The sequence below is a fragment of the Podarcis liolepis genome, assembly GCF_965112155.1.
Source record: "Podarcis liolepis genome assembly, chromosome: 9".
Lineage (NCBI taxonomy): Eukaryota > Metazoa > Chordata > Lepidosauria > Squamata > Lacertidae > Podarcis > Podarcis liolepis.
Genome location: NC_139564.1, coordinates 23,426,392 through 23,447,653, shown reverse-complemented (window position 1 = coordinate 23,447,653; position 21,262 = coordinate 23,426,392). Strand labels below are relative to the sequence as shown.

Here is a 21,262-nt window from a genome sequence, read left to right as displayed (position 1 = left end):
GCGGTGCATTTTATAACAAAATTAGTGCAGCAGAATGGATGTGCCTGTCACGATCTCTTTTTATTTGTTTGAATTTCCATGGAATTCAAATTGTAATGCCATAAAATACAATACAAGATATAAAAGAAACACTACAAATGCATTTAAAAAACAATGTGGATATTTAATGGGATGGATATACCATCCTCAACCAAAATCCACAGACCACCCAAATGACGCTCAGGGAGCACAGTTTAGGAAATCCTGCCTTAAATAATGCTGTTCTCGGGAACAATGTTGACAATTACTAAGATTTTAGTGGCTGCCACAGCATCATGTTCAAGGTAACTGTCCCCCATGCTCATCCATGCGCCTCAGTTGTGGATAATAGTAAGGCAATCGATACCCCTGTGTGAATGGAGTTGGTGAGGGCAGGAGAGGTTTTAGCATGAGGCACTGTTTTCCTTCAGTTGATCTCTGAATACCTATCCCTTTTTCACCGTTACACTCCTTTCCTAAATAACACAGTTTATATATTTCAGTTGTTTAAGAGAGAAATCTTACTGGGTTGGGAGAGGCGGTACTTGCAGTGGATGAGCTGTCAAATCGAAAACCCTACCATGCTGGTGCCCAGCAAGGCACTAGATGGAGTGGGCGGGTAGGGTTTTCTCTTGGCCCCCTTCCATTGGCTGTCTTGAGGTATTCTTTAAATAATGTATTCTCATTCTATCCTGCCCCAGGGCATACATGCCATATTGCCATATTGAGGGCATATTGTGGGAATGGAAGGATTCAACAGATCTTAAGCCTCCCCCTATCAACTCCCAACATGCTACTGAAATGCCACCCCCACCCCCATTTTGACCTCTCCACCATCAGTGCACTGATGTCAGAGGAACAATGGCAATGGACCTTTCCAGGGCTGGTGCGCAATTCTTATAAGTATGGGCCTCTAAAATTATGTCCTGTTGGGGACCTGCAACTGAAATACTGTATTTTTCCATGTATAGGACGCCCCTGTGTATAAGATGCCTCCTGTTTTGGGGAACTCAAATTTTAGAAAATGGGGGGAGATGGCTCCATGTATAAGACGGCCCACACTTTTTAGCATAAATTTTAAAGAAAGAAACCTAGTCTTATACACGGGAAAGTATGGCACTTTCTTGCATTAAAAAAAGTAAATTGTAAACTCAGCTTTATGTGGGGGAAATGGTGTGATGAATGTTTGTAAATGTACAAAGGGAGCGAGTGCTATGCCTTAAAATTTGCTCTCCTTCACAGTAATGGAGAAATGTTCCTTTTCAAAAACAGTGGTCTGTCTCCTCAATGTGGTAAATAAAAGAAATGGAGAAAATGCCAATCGAGTAGGTTAACCCATTTGTACTCGTAGCAACTGAAACAATTTGTTTTTTTTTGCTATTATTATACTAGCCCTATTCCAAAAATAATGGTACCCACTTATCTATTTTTTTCTTTCTTGCTTTCCTTCACTTACACAAAAAAACTTGGTAATTTTGATACTGAAAGAGTAGCTAATATAATACTACAGGTTTCTAATACATTTCCAAATGCATTTAGAAAAAGTAGAAAATTGGAAGTACTGACCATAAAACTGACAAAGAAACTTTCAAAAAATGGCAATAGTTACTAAAAAAAAATCTTAGTTACCTTTTTCAAAAATGACCCAAGGCAACATGGAGAAATATAAAATGTATACAATATTCAGAGTTTATAACCAAAACAATAATAACAAAATCTTTACCATGCTAAAAGCACACACTCCATAAAAATTGCCAAATCAGAAACTGGTGGAACACAACCAAAAACAAATAAAAAATTATTGATCAGTAAAAACAGCCCATCACAGAAAATTTCTATTTACTCTACCCCCCCCCCATGGTTGTTGATGTAAAATGAGGGGAAAAAATGCTCATATGTTCTCTACACTGAAATTATTCTAGACGTTGGCTGCAAATAATTGCCATCTACGTGTTAATTTGGTTATATTCTGTGTAATGTATACTCAGTATGATTTTCTATTCCCCTAAAATAAGTAGACATCCTCTTTGTATTATGAGATGCAGCATTACCATAATATGGTTTTAATTTCAGTGGGATGGAAGAGTGAAAGTGTTTTTGTGCCTGTGTGCACTGAGATACTAAATCTGTCTCTGTGTATATTTTTCATCAGAGAGGCTAGTGGTTGTTGCGGAACACTGTGGAAAGAGTCTGGAAGATTTGCTTCGAGACAGGAAACCAGTGAGGTATGGTATCAAGAAAAACATTGCAAGGAAACATGCAAACTGAAAGGTTTATCTACTTTAAGTTACAAAGTCCAGATGCACTTTTTCTTTTAAAACGTTAACTACCTTTGCAGGTCTAACAGATTCAAAGCTGACATCTTCCAGTACTTTATCCTTCTGGCAGCCAGATAAACACATGCTTAGGATGAAGCATATATTTACTTCTTCACAAAGGTTTTACGATTTTACGATGAAAGTACTGGAACCTGCCAGCCATTTCTTCCAGTATGCTTTGCTTGTCTTTTAAGTTATGTTTCAGATAATGAGTTTTGGGGTTTTTTTAAAGCGAACCTGAAACGTATTGAGGAATTGTGTGTACATGACAGTGCTTGTGCATTAGTTGTGCAGGGTTTTAAGCTTCTAAATGATGAATGTTAGTTTCATTTCTATATGAAAAGAAAATGAAAGTATATATCTTGATGTTTCCCTGCAGTTTCTGTATTGCTATATGATATAAAGTGCAGCATCAGGTTCAGGACATTTGATATTGCTGTGCAATGTAAAATGCAGAACAGAGATTACAACATTATTTTCTTCCAGCGGACAAAGGAGTACATTCTAGCCAGGTGAGGGGATCAGGAAACCTCAGCCATACCTCTGCTCAGCGCAGAATATAGCATGGCAACCCTGTCTGCTTCTGGCCTTGGACTGGTAGCATAGCACAGTATCCCTGTTGATATGACACATACAGAGAAATGATTGTGTGGATACAGGAAGTGCCTTTTGCTTCCTGTTTGCACAGTTATCTGAAGCCGTAAATGGAGCCTACAAACTGTTTGCACATAAAGTCTGCATGCATGGAGCTGCTTGGTGTAATTTGCACCCTCTTCAGGGTACAGATTGTGCAGGTAGATTGTGCATGTGTACATTTTTAGAATTTTTAGGGAATGGGGCCAGATTTTGGCATAGCAATAGTGCTTAGTAGGATTTCCTCCGAGAATGCGGCATCCCTAGGATCAGGCTCTTACAGTGGTGTCTGCATTTTGATAAATATGAAAATAGGGGGAGAGAGAGAGAAACTTTTATTGCACTAGCCAAAGGCCATAGCATCATCCAAAGAAGGGGGGGGGGGGACCAAAAAAAAAAAAAAAAAAAGTTGATACATATGCAGTAAAACCATGATCAAATCTACCAGAATTTCTTATTACATAGAATAAAAAGTAATTTTCAAATAAAGTGTGCAAATTAGATCTCAGAGTCCCCTTTGCACTCACCCCATAAATGAGACCAAACTTGTGCTGTGGTTGAATTCTCCAGCCTTGGCCTTACCTGGCTTAGTGTTAATATTTCCATTTCACTTTTGTTGAATTTAGATTCTTTCCTAATGATTTATTTAGCTGGATTGAAGACTTGAGGGGCAACTGAACACATTTTGAAATGGATTGGAAATAATGTATCTCAGAAATTATTTTACCACCAGGTCATTAAGTGCCAGCTCCCGCAGAATAATCACCAATTGTCTACTTGGCTATAGAGCAGAAACTGAGACTGCTTCTATCTGAGTCCTGCCATTTGTGCTTGGCATATGGATGGAGTGAGCTCTAAATTTTATCTCCATTGCATGTTGACAGATTTGGTTTATAGATTATACCCAATGAGAGGGTGCATGCCTGTTCAGTGGATATCAGAGATATATAGCAGATTGCTTAACAATTAACAGTTTACTGTGATGGAAGACTTCTAAGCCCCTGTCACCAAAGATCGTAGATACCACATTTCCTAATGGTACATTAAAACTAGGATATTCCTTTACATAATTTACATCCTGTGCCTTCAAAATTAATTTATGTTCCCAGGTGATTTAGAAGGGAATAAGGAACAAAAGCACAATAATAAATTGAGGGGATTTTTGTCAATTAAGTGGTATTTAAATTTTGCCGAATAAAATAAGAAGAACCCAGTAAAATAAAATAAGATACTCTGTATTTTAAACTTTCAAAGCATTTCACAAACTCTATTCACTGCTTTTTGTAATTTTAGCAACCCTGTAATGTAAGTCAGTATTGTTTTCTCCTTTTGCTGGGTGAGGATGTGTTGAAGCTGAGAAATAGTGGCAGAAACAACATTTGAATTGGGGATTTGTAGCTTTGTCATTTACTTGGGAGTAAACTCTATTGAACTTCATAGGACTTGCTTCTTAGTTTCATATACGGGCTTCCGCTTTTAGGCACTGAGTTATGTCAGCTCTTGGGGATGCTACTAAGTCCAAGAATAATGTTTTGACCCAACCTATATAAAAATGTTGTAATGTCTGTTTAAAGTATCTCCAAAGTGAGTTTAATGTTAGCAGTTTGCCTTCATTATTTTTCCTGAAGCATTATTTGAATGTCCAGTCCTTTAATTCCCCCTTTGCCCAGCAAGGCAAAAGACTGAAAGCTTTTTCTCACCTATCTTAAGAGAAATGCCCAGCCAGTGGCAATTTTTTATGGAAGCATAATTTCTATAAAAAAATTAAAGCCCAAATCAGAAAAGAAATGTGCCTCCCTCAAGGCTTTTTTGTGTGTCTTTCTCAAGCCAGCATATGCAGCAAAATTTCGAGTTCATACTATGCAAAAGAGAAGCTGTTTCACCTCAGGGATACTTTCACTGAGACCAACTGAAACATTTCCCATTGTTTTTCAGTTAATTAAAATTGACATCTTTTTGTTTCTGTCATAAGACCTTTCAATAGCCAGAAATAATTTAAGAAAGAGCAATTCCCAGTTATGCTATTCAATCCATCTCCGTCAATTAGCTTTGTAGGGAACTATTTGGGGTCCTCCCCCCTACTTGTTTTGATTATATTAGCTCATGATAGAACAGGTTTTATACCCAAAGTTGATATGCATGCTATTGCAATTAATTTCACAAACTGTTATGGAATGGGAGAAGCTGTCCTTATGGTTTATAGATTAATTCTTCTTGCACTTGCCAGGAAATAAGTCCTTTGCACCTGTACCACAAGTCAAGTCAGCAGGAAATCTTCTATTAGGCTGTTGCTGAAACTGAAGATATACCATGGGTGGACGGTCCATCTTTCCATGCATATTGCAAAACAGCAGGCTATACAGCTGTCTGATAGTTATTTGCAGTTAATCTTATGAAGTCATGCATCCTTATACCGATTACATATGAGGTAACGTTTGCATAGGTGTTTCTGCACAGTTCTGTTTTTGAGTCCACCAGAACCTGTCTTCCTTTTTCTCCCACTTTTCCATAAGGTGGTGACATTCCACTAGGATACTCCTTAAGAAGAGCTGATCAGAATTTCTAACTCCGAAGTTAGATATCTCAAATAGTTACGCTACATTTGGCTTCTCTTGTAACTCAGTCAGGAAGCTAAACATTCCACAGAAACATTGCAGCACACTTTTCTGTTATGATCTCTGTGTATCCCCAGATGGATACATTTTGGATAATGGAAACCTTTTGTTAAACGTAATGATCTTCAAAGCCTTTTGAGAGTATATTATTACCTCTACCATACATTCTCGGCAACCTTGTTGAAATAACCTGGGCAACAGTATAGGTATGGTTGTAGAAGGTGAAATGTTAGCAAAACACTCAGCCCCACGAACACTGGGAAACTGATATAACCACTTCTCAGTCGGTGTCAGGATCTAAAACATTTGGTTTAGAATAAAGAACTTCAAGAATTAGACCAAGGCTGTAAGCCTATGCGTGCTTACGAGAGAGTAAGCCCCAGTGAGCGCAGTAGGTAAGCATGCATTGCATTTCACAGTAAATCATGGGCAGCTTGGTTTTTTTCTGCCTGCAACTCAAATGAACTTGAGCAGATAGGATTCCTGATAGTACTATGGCCTCTTAAATGTGTTCATTGGAGGGGAGTTATTGGTTTCTTAGTCTGTTAGTTTTTTGTTACATATTTTGTGTTCTCATTTTGTATTTGTATGTTGCAAACCTCCTTGTGATCTTCGAATGAGAGGCGGTATACAAATTTCATGAATGCAATGCAATAATAAAAAAGTTAATGACTTCAGCTATAATTGCATTTTGCAGAATTTTGTGGTTTGAGAAATTTCCCCCGTCTGGATATTGACTCTAAATCTGACTCTGGCATTTAAATATTGGAACAACAACAACTCAATATCAATAAAATTGCAGTATACAATCTTGGAAAGGAATGTGCTATGTTTGTAGCCTGCCAGTAGAACTGCAATCTTGTTCATAAGAGTAACTGCCATATATGTCTGTCTGTCTGCATAGCAAAAGATTGTCATTTAACATTTATTTGTTCAAAGTACAAGCAAATAATCAAACTGGATTTTTCATTCTAATTAGAATATTGGTTTCAATTGAAATTCAACAACCTTATTAAGTTCTAGCTAGTGTCATGCAACACAACCCTGTTTCTGTTTATTCAGTGACTAGGCTCCATGAGGCTTGCTTTCTAGTAAGTTTGTCGAAGATTGTAGCCTTAGTGGTTTTACAACTTTGTAAATTGCCTGCCTTTGAATTCCAGTTTTTCTAGTCAGAGGTGCAGAGTCCTAAAAGCTACCTTTTAAAGCTGTTAGTTGAGAAATGTTTTCTTTTGAGCACTGAAAATAAGCACACACACCATTCTGTTATTATTTTTTCAAATTATACTTTAAAATGTGCCCCCCTTTTCTTTTTGAAGCCTTTTGCAATTTTATAATCACAAAAGCCGACAGATGGAGTATGTAGACATTTAGATGGCTTTTGGCACCTGCATTATGCATTTTGAATTGTTCTGAATTAGTGAGCGGAGTGGTCATAGTATGTCTTCAATAAAATATAGTTGTCATATGTTTCAGAGGTTATGGTTTTGAAAAATTACCAGTGAACCATCAGAGAGATACAGAGGTATAATATGTTATACATAGACCCTTTGATCGGAAGCAGACTCTGTCTGCAGCTGTTTACTAGCTTGGTGGAAAACATGATCCGACTCGGATGAGTAGGTTTTATTTGCTCTTATTAAACTATTGTCTACTCCATGTATTAGATGTCTTTGTTCCATCCTCTGCTATAAATGCATTACCGTTTGTATTGTGTTCCAAAATCAAACGGGAGGTAGGCTTTATGTGAAAAAGGTTCTCCAAAGGGTAAACATGTAGCTTATAAAAAAATAAAATAAGACGAGGAAAGGGGTAAGAGGAAGGCAAATGCTTTCCAGCAACTGAACACTCAGATGATTGCAATTCAGAAGCAGCCATTGATACGGCTTCAAGGGTTGTGTGTGTGGTGCTTTCATTTGGAACACTGAAGGGGCCTTTGGCCCTCTAAATGATGTTGAGTCTTCAGGTCCATGGTTGACCCTAACCATTGGCTACGCTGACTGGTGCTGATGGGAGCTGGACTCCAGAAACATCTTGAGAGTGACAGGTTATCCAGCTCTGTTTTAACTAATGAGATGAATTATGTTTAGGTTGGATTAGGAGATAGTTGTCTGTGGAAAGTGAGCTCGTTTTGAGTAAAATCAGGTTTTGGGGGCGACACAGATGAGTAGGTATTTCTAAGATAATTTTTCTGAAATACTGAATACTGTATGTCTCTCAGTAAAAGAAGGATTAAGGAGAAAGGGGCATAGCTCAAAATGCAATCTTTCTGGGTTAAAATACCTTTCTACAACACCTTTCTGGAACTAATTAGTATGTTTTCATTCTTACAATATAAACATGATTTAAGTGTTGCTGCTACGGATGTAGAAAAGTGCAACCAGTCTGAGCAAATAAGCTGAAGAGCAAGGGAATATTAAAACAATGGAAAAGTATGAAAGTAGGTAATCAAGAAACTTCTTTTAAAAAACACACAACTGTTTGTCACAATCAAGTATAACAACATATGTATAGTTGGGTATTTGTTTATTTCCATTTTAATCCTTTCCCAGTAATTCAATTCCAAAATAGCATTTATTGGTGTGAAGTCATGAAGCAAAATAAATCCATTAGTCATGTCTTGTTTATGCACTATCCAATACTGCTTTTCTTAATTAGTTTGAATTTTTAGTAAATATAAAATGGGAGCTGAAGCTGGTATGCAAAGTAATTCAATCTATAGCAGAAGGTGTTAATGTAACAATAAACGTTACCACTTGCTCTGAGCCAGCCTGGAGGTCGTGTAAAATCACATTTTGTTTTGCTGAACCAGGATTTTCATGCCCAAACCTGAGCCAGCTACCAGTTTTGTGACTAGGATCTGAAACCACAGTTTTAAGCTGGTTTACGAAGCATGCAGTAAGCCTCTGAATGCCAGTTAATGGGAATCAAAGGTAGGGAAAATTGTTGTTAGGCTCATTCTTCCTGAATATTCATTTCCGTCTCTCCCTGCCCCCAATAAAAAAACAGCATTCTGAGTCCCCTATCTTTTCAGTCCTCATTGATTTTGGGAGGGTATTTTTTCGGTATTTCTGCAAATATTGGGGTTCCCACACACCTGTTTATACTACCCTCTGTTTGTGGATGGTGCCGTTTTGGTTATATAAGTAAGGATCCTCACTCAGAGAATGAGTTTGCTGTTGGAATATGTGATGGTGATTCTTCAGAGCCTTGACAAACCTCTTGGAAGACTGTCGCGCCATGAAAATGGAAGCGAGCTTGATGTTGAATGCTGAGCAGATAGGAAACAAAAGCAAGCAGAGAATGGAGACTATTCAAAGAATAGATAAGATTATATTGTAAAAATGACATTATCCTAGCAGAACTGAATGATACTTGTATATAATAAACAAATGGAATAAATATACTAGAAAAATATACAGGAAAAGTTATAAAACAAACTGTGCGATAAAATTAAGACAATAGAAAAAGTACAACGAAAATTATTGGAAGTTTCTTTCAGAAGACTTTATTAGAAAAGACAGGATGTTATAACCAATATTCATTTCTTATTGTTAACTCTCCTCTTTTTTATTTTTATTTTCTTTATCTTTTTTCTCTTATATTTTCGTGTTTATTTTTGCTGCAACTATTTGTAGCATATATGTAAGATGATATTTTAAATCAATAAAGACAAATTTTTAAAAAGGAAACAAAAAGGAAACAAAAGCAAGCAGATCTAGACCCAGCTGGCCTTCTGCACACTTGGAAGCTTAAGCCACTGTGTGGAATTTAAACTACAGTTACAGATCACAAACCATGATTTCACACCGTATCTGAGTCCAGCCATTATGCCCTTTATCATAAAGGACATCATTCATTTCTTCATAGTGAAGAGGCGTTAGGATAATTTGCAGCATGTTCATTTGCAAACATTGATCCAGATGATTTTGCTCACATCTTCACATACACTTCTGTAGCATGCCTGATCAGCTACTTCTTTTGCTTCAATACAAATGTTTTCTTTGCTTGTTTGCAAAAGCTTTTAGTCCCTAAACAGACTATCTTTCAAATAATGCTTACTTGGTGCGTTAATACCTTGCCCTACTTTTCCTGTGTCTCGGAAGTTTCTGAAATAAATGGCCTTTTTCAAAGGTAATACTTGCCTAGCGTTTAGAGCAGGGGTAGGCAAAGTGGTGCCTTCCAGATGCTGCTGAACTATAACTCTGTTGACCATGGGCCATGGTGGCTGGGATTGGTAGGAATTTGAGTCCAACACCATCTGGAAGGCACTGTATCAGTGACCCCCAGTTTAGAGTTTGGAAAATCATCTGTTCCCTCACATACACAACCCCCCTTCTAAAGTTCAACATTCCTTGCCAGTTTAAGTGAGCCCGAGAATGTTCCTAAATATACTTTGAGAACCAGTTTAAGTATTCCTTAGGTTGGGGTGTAAATGTTTGCATTAATGCCAATCCAAGGAAGGATTAAACTAAAAATCAGTTTAAGAACAGCCAAAAAGATTACATTTCAAAGGCCTTCCTTATTCTTTTTTTAAGTTTACAGCCAGTGAAAGGAAGAGGAGCCTGTTAGATCTCACCAGGCAGGAGAGCTCCCCTTTTAGAAAGTCCTGTTCCTAGTTTCTGCCACCATATTTCCAACAGAGATGGGGCAAATAATTTATTTGCCCCTTGGCCACCTGTCACTCACCTGACTTCATATCAGGTGCCTTAGAGTGTGCTTTGACCCCCCCCCCTTTGCAACTGTGGCTTGCATTCGGCACTGTTGGTACCACACGTCAAGCGATGCTGCTAGGGTCAGATGCATGCTTGAGCTTCCAGTTGGAGCTCTTGACTGAATCCAGTGTCTGCTGAAAGCATTTGGTGCCAGATTTACAGAGTGTCAAATGCAAGCCATGTTTGTAAAACAACTGTTTGGCAGATTTAACTTCAATTCACTGTTCTGGCAGGGTGTCAGATCCACCTGATATGATAAATAGATGCTTAGAAGGCTTACAATAAGGAATGCACCTACTTTCTTCCATGCTCACACACAGACGTGCACATAACATTCCCTTGGGCACAAATCACTTTTTCCACCCTCCATCAGCATTCGCTTGCTTGGGAGCTGATCAGAGCAACTCTGCCGCTGAGGGTTTGATATATGTGTGTCCGTGTGCATTTGTGTGCATATGTCTGGGAAAGGAACTGGAAGCTCCTCCTTTGCCATATTTCTTTCATCTCTTTTTGGTAACAGATAATGTGCTGCTTCTGTGCTTTGACCAGAACTCTTAACTTCTGATTGTGATTGTCTGATGACATTCTGTCTTGCAGTGCTAACCATGACAATTACAGATAGAACTTTCATGGTCAATCTCTGCAAGTCTTTCTCTCCTCCACCTCCCAACCAATATTTCTGTGCTTTTGACTGATAGGGCCTTTGGAGTAGGGGACAACGGGAAGGGAAGGATTTCTAAATAGCTGAATAATTGAGATACTGTGAAAGATGAGATAGGAGAAAAATGGAGGTTAGTTTTGCCTATGGAAGTGGCTTTTGAACTGGGCTTTATAATAGACGCGGGTGGGTAAAACCTCAGTGCCTAGGACTTGCCGATCGCATGGTCGGCGGTTCGAATCCCCGCGGCGGGGTGAGCTCCCGTCGTTCGGTCCCAGCTCCTGCCCACCTAGCAGTTCCAAGTGCAAGTAGATAAATAGGTACCGCTTTATAGCGGGAAGGTAACGGCGTTTCCGTGCGCTGCGCTGGTGCTGGCTCGCCAGAGCAGCTTCGTCACGCTGGCCACGTGACGTGGAAGTGTCTCCGGACAGCGCTGGCCCCCGGCCTCTTAAGCGAGATGAGCACGCAACCCCAGAGTCGGACACGACTGGCCCGTACGGGCAAGGGTACCTTTACCTTTACCTTTATAATAGTGAGAAAATCCATTATCTCATCTTTGAAATCACTTTTTGTTTTGTTTTTTCCTGTGGAAGTCCTACACTAGATGTTCCTTTTCTCCTTTTCATTTTACTATGCATATCAAATTGAATTTGACTTGCTAAAAAGAGGGGGGAGGACTTAAAGTATTTTAATAAGTTTCTACAGTACTCAGTTATAATCATCTGTTGAAATGGTGTGTTGAAACCCAGTGCATAAACCTGGTGGCCTGCTATGTCAGCATTTTTTCATGGCTTTACATTTTATTAAATCAATATATTCCTTTTGGCCTTGCTATCAAGGAGGAGGCTGTAAGACAGATTTTGTGATTTGCACAAACTTAAGCTGGAAAACAGTATACAAGGTCACTATGCAATATTATTTATATTTTTAAGGAAAGAAAAATAATGATGAAATTAATTAGTAATTTCCTGTCAGGAACTCTTTAGGGGGGGAAATACATCGAGAGGATAATGCTAATAATATGAATGACTTGGTTTTTTAAAAGAATTGCAGCTGAAAAAGCACAAAGAAACCCAAAGACTTGCTTCCAAATATTTTAAATATCTGAAAGTGGCTCTAGAGGGCAATTTGTATTCTCCAAAGGTCTTTACTCTCCTGCATGAAAAAGGTGTGGGTTTTTGGTAACAGTTCTTGATAAATATCATTGTTGGTTTTAATTGGAAGGTTGCATTATTTCTGCGGTTGTTTGTTTTGTACAAAGCATGATCAGGATCCAAAGGGTTGTGAGCCAAACGTCTTGCACAATTTCACATGTGCGAGAGTTGATGCAAGAAACTTACCTTAATGTTAAGCAATGGAACAAATAATTACCATGTTCTATCATTAAGCTTGTGTATAAAAATTGGACCAAAATCTTTTCGTGAACCTCAGTTTTCCTTTCATGAGCCTGTATGTATTAATTACATTTAAATAGAAATTTAAAATTCCTGTAGCTCAGAAGTAGGCCTTGGGGTCAATCCTTGACAACTCTAGTTAAGGCTTATTATGAAGGACCCCCAACTAAAACCCTGGCTAGCAACTGCAAGTCGTGGCCGACCGTAGCGAGTTAGATGGATCAGTGGTCTATATCCGTATATAAGGCAGCTTCTTCATGCGCCATTGCCACCCAGCCATGGAGGCAGGGATGGGGTTGTATTTTGGAGCAATGGAAGCAACTGCTACCTTTGTACAGTATGCTACATTCCAGCCACACAAAAGTCCCACTCCTTACCCACGAATCATAATAACTGTTGGTGGATTTATCATCCGTGAATTTCCTTAATCCTAATTTTATCTATCCTAGTTTTTTAATCCCCCCCCACTTTCTCCCCTGTCATTTCCATTAATTGTTTTTTTTAAAAGGGCTGTTAAACAAAATAACAAAGGAACACGTGGCATCTTGAAAGGCCAGCAAAGGTTATGTCATAATAAAATTTGCTGTTGCAAGGCTCTTGGTTCTGTTTGCTGCAAAAGACCCAGGTTCTATCCTTGGCATCTCTAGCGAGGGCTTGGGGGAAAAACAACAACACAATTTTCTCAGTGTAAGAAGTAATGAGCTAGATGGACCAGTGCTCGGACTCATATATGATCCTTATCGAATTCCTTTCACAATTTCAAAAGACTTCTTCTGGATATGACCAAAGACCCATTCAGCCCAACATCCTGGTCTCTCAGTGGCTAACCACATTCTTGTGGGAAGCCTACAAGGAGGACCTGAGCCCAAGAGGATTCTCCCATTTTTGATTGCCAGCAACAAATTGGAAACAGGAGAATACAGTGGTGCCTCGGGTTACAGACGCTTCAGGTTACATACATTTCAGGTTACAGACACCACTAATACAGAAATAGTACCTCGGGTTAAGAACTTTGCTTCAGGATGAGAACAGAAATTGTGCTCCAGCGGCACAATTTCTAAAGCTGAAGTGGTGCTTCAGGTTAAGAACAGTTTCAGGTTAAGAACGGACCTCCGGAATGAATTAAGTACTTAACCCGAGGTACCACTGTATATACAAAAGGCAACAAATTCTATATGAATGGTTTAAAAACTTTTTTAAAAACTCATCAGGCAAGATGAAAATGAATGCGAAAGGCCTGAAAAAATAAAAAAGGTATTTGCCTGGCTCCGAAATTGACACCCACGTTTCGAATCTACATTGTGATGCCTTAAAATCTGGCTTTAGTGCAAGTTGTGAAAATGAATAGGTCTGGTAGTCAGTTGCGGCTGCATGCAAATGAAGTGAGACTGCAGTCTGGGAGTGTTTTATTCCATAATATATATATATTAACCACAGTCTCCTTGATAAAGCCCTCTATTTATGATGGCTAATAAAAATATTGAAGAAAAGTGTTTGCTTGTGGTATGTAATCAAATCAGGATGGGGTACGTAACAGCTAGGCTAACCCTAAAGAATATGCACTTAATAGAACAACTTCTGTTTTATTATCAGTGTGTTCATCAGTGGCAGAAGCTGCTGAAGCCTTAAGGTCAGGCATAGCATCTCTGCTGAACTGTGCAAAGTGTTCCGTTCTAATAATTTCTGCAACCTGAAGAGGAGATTATGGTGTGCTGGATACGCTAATGGTCATCCTTTCCAGACTTCCTTTCACTATAAGAGATACAACTTCTTTATTTTTTATGAACATCTTCTGCAGACTCAAAGATACTTGCATTATGTGGTATTCCACTCATTCCAGTAGCTGGTTATATTTTGAAAAACCTCTTTTCCCACACCAAGCAGATGGAATTCTTTGTTTAAAGTGGATCTGTTTCAGTAACAGTGAATGAACAGACTACCGTGCCACCACTAAAGGAGTGTCACACCTGAAAAACTTGGCAGAATCAAACTGAGAAAATAATACACCTATCTTTTTAATTTGCCACCTTGTTTATCATCAAAAAATTAATTCATCTATAAATAGAAATTGAAATGAAATGAAAGCCATGGTCCAACAGGAGCCTCCAAGGTGCTGGGCGTTGGACACATAGCTGGCCAGCTCTGTATTACACAGTTTATTCCCGATTTAACAAGGTTTCACCCTTGCGAATCTCCAGCTTAAAATTCTGTTTGGCTGCACTTTGGGTTTGGCCTTGGTTTAGCCATAAAGCTGGAAACAGAATTCGAAGAATACATAAACACACAAGTGAGAAAGCTGTGTTTGTCTCTACAGCCATTTCTACAGCCAAACCCAACAAGTGGTTCAAGAGAAAGAGAGGAAAGTGAATGTGAACTTCTGGCTGTGTATGCTTGTCCCTCTCGTACACACCCATTTTTTGGAAACTGGTCAGAACTTGAAAAAAATTGTACATTCTGGCAAAGCAAAACAGACTGTTACAAGTTTACCGCACACTTACTGCATGGAGGGAGAGGGTGGGTTTTTTGTGTGTGTGTTTTTTAAGACCCACCCTTTTTTTATGGAGAGCTCACTTGCCACAGTTCAGTATCCATCACCTTCTCCTTCGGACCCTTTCATCTTTGAACCTAATTCCAAGCCTCTTACCCCTTCCTTTTTCACAACCCCCTGTCCACTCACATTTCCCCTTTTCCCTTCTACCCTCCTCTGCACTTTTCTCAACTCTTCCTTGTACATAGATCACTCTCATTTCCATGCCTTATCATTTCTCCTATTGTGGAACCCACTTTGTGCGTACGCGCACGCGCACACACACACACACACACAGACATGCCATTATCCCCTTCGCTCCCTTTTTGTATGCATCTGCTCTGCAGTATTTGTTTTTTGTTATTTGTTTATCTAACAGAATTAGTATACTGCTTAATCATCCATTACCTCTAAATGGTCTGCACCGAACCTTAAAAATAGTGAGCACTCAATCCCAATGTTAGATTCTTATGAGGTAAGTGTAAGGTCACTTTCTTGTCTCTTGGTTAGGAATGGGGCAGAAATTTGATTTAGGTCACATTTACCTAATCTGCAGGCTCTGAAATTGTATGCAAACCAAAACGCAGCAATCCCTTGAAATTCCCACTTCTCTGAACTTTGCAATGCAGTTCTCAGCCCTCGTGATGTGTACAAAAAAATGCATACGCTAGTGTAAATTGTTAATAAAGGTGCATATGTTTGTGAGAATAACATACCAAAAGGCACTCTTTTAGGGAAAATTGCTTTGCAAAATAGTGTGCGTATTAGGCAAAACCGTGTGTGTATAATGTATTAGAACTCCACATTAAAATATTGGTGGATTTTCACCAGGACTTAAAAAAAACACACCCAAAAACGATGTGGAAATCTGGGGAATTGAATTTAAGAATGGGGAAATGAGAAAGGGAGAGGTTTGTTCATCCTCCCTTGTAGCCCCTGCCACTCTTAATGGGCTTCTATTTGCGTGCGCTGAGAGAAAAAATGTGGGCTATCCTTTGGTATGAATTTCGAATGGTCAGAAGCATTAGGGATTCATTTAGCATTTCAGACTAAAAAGCATTTTCCAAACAGCTGAGGGTCCCTGTTAAAGAAGATGAAAGCAAATTATATCCCTGCTGCTTCATTATGTAAATTTGGAGGAGGGTTTTTTTTTAAAAAAAAATTATATCCTCTGACCACCAGCTGCATCCAACATCACCAGCTTAGATTCTTCTTACAAGTTCGGTCTATATTAGTATTGTCTTGGGGATAGAAGGAGAGGAGGGTCTTTTTCTTTAGTGTGTTCATCCAGCGGGCGTAATTATGAACTCTGAGGGGGATAATTAAAAAGTCCACATTTTTTAAGTACTCTCATCCAGTAAAGCGTCCATTGATGTATATGGGGCATTTTGTTCCAGAAGTAGTATGACTCTGCAGACATTTCTGCATTCAATTAGGGTTGTTTCATGTTTTGGAGTCTTGTGCAAACAAAAACAGTTAGACACATTTTTAAAAAAGGAAACTTCAGAGTCGTCCTGTCTGCTTATGTCATCCCATATTTTCCTCACAGTAATTACTGATAGAATTCTAAACTTAAGTATTCACAGGGAGCGGAATAGTATAAAAACGATGGTTTCTATCCCTCAGTTTGCAGAGGTCTTAGCATGCATTAATTTTCACCTGTCCACTGAGGACTTCGTTGCAAACCTAAGAGAGATGGTCATATTGCCTTCCCCATAGCACAAGGAGATCCTCATGTAATGTGTTTATTACATGCTTTACTTTAATAGTTAAAGCAATTGTTACAATTTAAACTGTGGGAGTATAGTGTTGGCTCTGTATAGGGTTTAGCATTTAATCCTGAATTTCTGCTTTCGGGTGCTCTGACTTTTATAGTGCAAAGATAATCAGAGGAGGCCCTCTAGTGTTTCAGTGAATTACAGCTTCTCACATTCACATTTTTCTGATTCTCCACTCTGGAGATTGAACAAAAAATCCAGTGGATTTAAGACCCCTGGACCATACGACCCTACACCTACACTTAACTGTGTTTTGTTAAATATAACTTAGGCTGCAGTCCCATATACAATTATTTGAGTTTAAGCTACATTGAACTTCTACTTCTAAGAAGAAACATATAGTATTATACTGCCAGTGGCACTCCAACTGATAATTTTAAAAATAAAAAAATTCCTTCCAGTAGCACCTTAAAGACCAACTAAGTTAGTTCTTGGTATGAGCTTTCGTGTGCATGCACACTTCTTCAGATACACAGTGTGCATGCACACGAAAGCTCATACCAAGAACTAACTTAGTTGGTCTTTAAGGTGCTACTGGAAGGAATTTTTTTATTTTGACTATGGCAGACCAACACGGCTACCTCTCTGTAACTGATAATTTTAAGTTGGGTAAGGAGACCAGGAGAGCAAGGTAATCTAATATTTATCAAAAGATAGATAAATGACAAACTATGCAAATTTTGTATGCATTTGATTTGAAAAAAAAACACATTTCTGTGATCATATTGATATATTCTTTAAGCTGAGGGTTGTATCGCAACTTATGGAGAAGTGCAAGAACTAAAGAATATGTTCTGATCTGTGTATTAGTCTGGGAAGTACGAACCAGATCTACTCACTTAAAAATGCAGACCAAACAAAATCCTTGTGAATCTTTAGCTCTAACTAGTTTCACTTCTGATACTGATACCTGCAGGAAGTTTCCAGGCCTGTGAGAATCCTCCATATGGTTGACCTCCTATGACACATCTTCTTAAAGGATACGAAACTCGTTTGAACCTATAAACAGCACCATTCTCTTGTGAACCCAGCTGTGAACCCAGCGAACTCGCCTCTAGGCTTTTATTATGCTTTCCCGTCTACCTCTATCCTGCTGCTTAATTTGGATAGTAACCTTTGATTATGTGGGGAGAATTATGAGTGGCTAAGATCAGCTGAAAATATTGCTTCAGGCCAAAATAACTGAAACAGTCTATTTTCTTACTATTTCACTGCAGCCCTTTTAGGATTTCATGTCTCGCCCATGAAGTGCTGGAGGGCTTGCAGTACATGAACAAGCATGGAATAGTCCACCGTGCACTTTCACCTCACAACGTCCTCATGGATCAAGAGGTAAGGCTAGAAGATTTTGTTTCTGCTGTCGGTCTGCATCCTTTGTCAACATTGATGTAATAAGAACTTCGTTTGAAATCTTTTTGAAAGATACCTCTCTTATAAAAGCAACATTTTGCATTTAAATGCAAGGTAAATTCTTACTTTCATATTTTGCACAGTTTTATCTATATGGCACTCTTCCCCCATGTAAATGGAAGATACACGTCTACCTTTATCTAAAATGGAACACCTTTCCTAGACACGAATGCAGTGACTTCATTTGGATGTTATGAACCATTGTTTATTGTGATGGTAACAAACCTAGGTGAAATTCAGTTTTGCTTAGCAGATCGTCTAAATCCAGACACATAGTTTAGCTCTTCCAGACAAACCCAAGCCATAAATCATTGTGCAAACCTTAGTTGTTTTGCTGAAACTGTTTTATTGCTGCTAATAGAATATTTTTAGACATTTTAGCATTTTAAAGATTTGTGGTTTTATGGTTTGTAATTATCCAGTGAATGAATTTTATGTTTGTAATACTTTGTGGGTCTTCTCGAGATTTAATCTCTGGAAGTTGGCTTATAAATTCTGGGATAAATACACACATAAATAAATGGGAATATAATTATGCAGGCTTCCTGAAAAATATTTTGATTTCACAAATTTGAGACTGCCTTTCACACGTATCCTAGCGTTCAGCAGAAATAAATGTCTTCAGCTACACAGCTGGGAAACTTTGTCGAGAACGACAGCTCTTACGTTTTCATCTTACAATGGTGTTCATTGAAAATCTTCTGCATGGGACATAAAAGTTTTGTCTACAAATGTTGGCAATTTGGGTAGAGGGAAAGCTGAAGCAAGACTGAGCAATGTTCTGAAATACCACACTTAGGTCCACTTTGCACATAACACTGAGCCACACCACAACTTATCAAAAGCAAAGAAACGTGCTGGTTCCTGGACCAAAGATTGCAGCTGCACTATGGTTCTGCACTATGCAGAGCTAAGCCATGGTCTGTCTTAGTGCTACATCCTAACTTGATTTTGGATATAATGCTCAGCCAGCGGTGGGGAACATTGGGTCCAGGAGCTGAGGGCCACTTATCTGGACCGAGACACACCATAAGCCCGGGTTTGAATGCAACGCTAAGCATGGGTGGGGAATATTATCCCCAGGGACCAAATATGGTCCTCTAGACTTCTCTTTTTGACCTTTGGGACTCTTCAAATGCATGCTCCCACACCAGCCATGCTCTAAATCCTCCTCAAGTGGTTTTCCTTGGCAAATGTGTCCTTAAACCATGAAAATGCTTTCTACTTGCCTGCATGGAGAGAAGTGTGTGAGTGTGTGTAACCCTGTCCCCAATCTTTGCATGACTATACCTAGCAGGCTACTAGGTATTGTAGGAATATGCCAGGGGGTCCACGCAGCCCCCGAGATGAGACAAACCTCTCCGGGTGTCATCCTGAAGTTGCGCAGCTACGGGACGCCCATAATTCATCAGTCCCGGTATGCTCCAGTAACACATAGCAGATGCCTATGTGCACACACACTCAGCAGAGCTTAGCGGAAACAAAGTGGATATTGGTGTGCTCATTCTAAGCTTTTATTAAGCAGTATATACAGGACTATATACTTTTATGAAGCAGTATATACAGAATTGATGCTTTTTAATTATGGTGCTGGAGGAGACTCTTGAGAGTCCCATGGACTGCAAGAAGATCAAACCGATCTATTCTGAAGGAAATCAGCCCTGAGTGCTCACTGGAAGGACAGATCGTGAAGCTGAGGCTCCAATACTTTGGACACCTCATGAGAAGAGAAGACTCCCTGGAAAAGACCCTGATGTTGGGAAAGATGGAGGGCACAAGGAGAAGAGGACAAGATGGTTGGACAGTGTTCTCGAAGCTACCAGCATGAGTTTGACCAAACTGCGGGAGGCAGTGGAAGACAGGAGTGCCTGGTGTGCTCTGGTCCATGGGGTCACGAAGAGTCGGACACGACTAAACGACTAAACAACAACATATACAGGACAAAGTGATCATGGGATTCTCTTACTTCAGCTCCAAGAGAGAACAGAAAGTAAAAAGTACAAAAATACAACAGAGCAGAAGAGATAAGGCTAGCTTCCGTTCTCAGGCTTTCCAAGCCTAGAAAGTAAACACAGACATGTGATTGTAACACATCCAGCAACAGAGGAGTGAAATGCTAACAGGTATAACCTGTATTTGTTAGACCAATAGAGTTTGGGTGATGGTGATTGTAGTCTCCTGAACAAAGGTAAGAGTCATATGTATTGTTCACCCACTTTTGTGTCTGGCCCTTCTTGGCACTTACTGCCCTTCCCTGGTTGCCCACAAGGCAATGCGGGCCTAGGGCTGAAAGAGGTTCCCCCAGGCTTAGGTCCAGGTAGGAAAGGAGCTTGCAGCCGTAATCTTTGGTCTGGGAACCTCTTTGCCTTTCCATGCTAAGTCGTGATTTGGCCTAGGGCTACGTGCAGACAGAGTAATCATATCTGGTAGTTTCTCACCATCAGATTTTTGGCCATGGAAATTGTGAATTCAAACATGAATGTCAATGCATTTTCAAACACAAAGCTTCCTGCAAGGTAGAAACCCTCATTAGGTTGATAATCAGTACATTTCTTCCTCTTTTTAATAGGGTCATGCTAAACTGGCTAAATTCGGCCTTTACTACATGACAGCTTATGGTGCCGATGTTGATTTTCCTATAGGGTAAGTTTTACATTGTGACATTCTAGGAATCGTACGTTGTGTGTGAACCTCCCCCCCCCCCCCCGAATATCTCCTCACACCTGACAAAGAATAATGGTTGATTCTATTATTCTAAGCCTGGTTGCCATGAGAAATGTAAAACTTGACTTAGGTTACCAGACAGTATTCTGGTTAAAATTAGGAGAATCTCATATTAGCAGCGTTCGAAGGCCTCATCTAGAGCTCATGTAATTGACAAGCGACTATACACTCAAATCACCCTCACACATTTACCCCTGATATTTCCAGTGAAGCAGCAGGAGAGCAAGCAGCATTTACACTGCAGATAATTGCAATGCTCTTAAACCAGGATTTGAAAGCAAGCTATTCATTTATTCATTCATTAAATTTCTATACCACTTTCCCTTCAAAGAGCTTAAGGTTCTTTTCGCCCCTGTCTTTTATCCTCACAACAATCTTGTGAAGTAGGTTAGGCTGACACTTTTTATTTCTACCTTGTCAAGGGTTTTTTAAGCTATAAAAGATGGCATGCAGTTTAATGAGACAGGTGTCCATT

At 39.3% G+C, this 21,262-nt stretch overlaps 1 protein-coding gene and 1 long non-coding RNA gene across 3 annotated transcripts in view; both read left to right on the top strand.

Annotated features, from left to right (window-relative positions):
- TBCK (TBC1 domain containing kinase) overlaps window positions 1-21,262 on the top strand; it is an 82,110-nt gene that overhangs the window by 7,786 nt on the left and 53,062 nt on the right. For both annotated transcript variants that reach the window (XM_083459208.1, XM_083459209.1), the window contains exons 3-5: window positions 2,171-2,243; window positions 17,871-17,985; window positions 20,633-20,706. In XM_083459208.1, coding sequence (XP_083315334.1) covers window positions 2,171-2,243; window positions 17,871-17,985; window positions 20,633-20,706 — 262 coding nt within the window. The remainder of the gene's footprint in view (window positions 1-2,170; window positions 2,244-17,870; window positions 17,986-20,632; window positions 20,707-21,262) is intronic.
- On the top strand, window positions 2,731-8,974 carry LOC310686171. The gene is made up of 2 exons (XR_014515737.1): window positions 2,731-4,386; window positions 4,659-8,974. It is a non-coding gene; the product is annotated as an uncharacterized lncRNA (long non-coding RNA).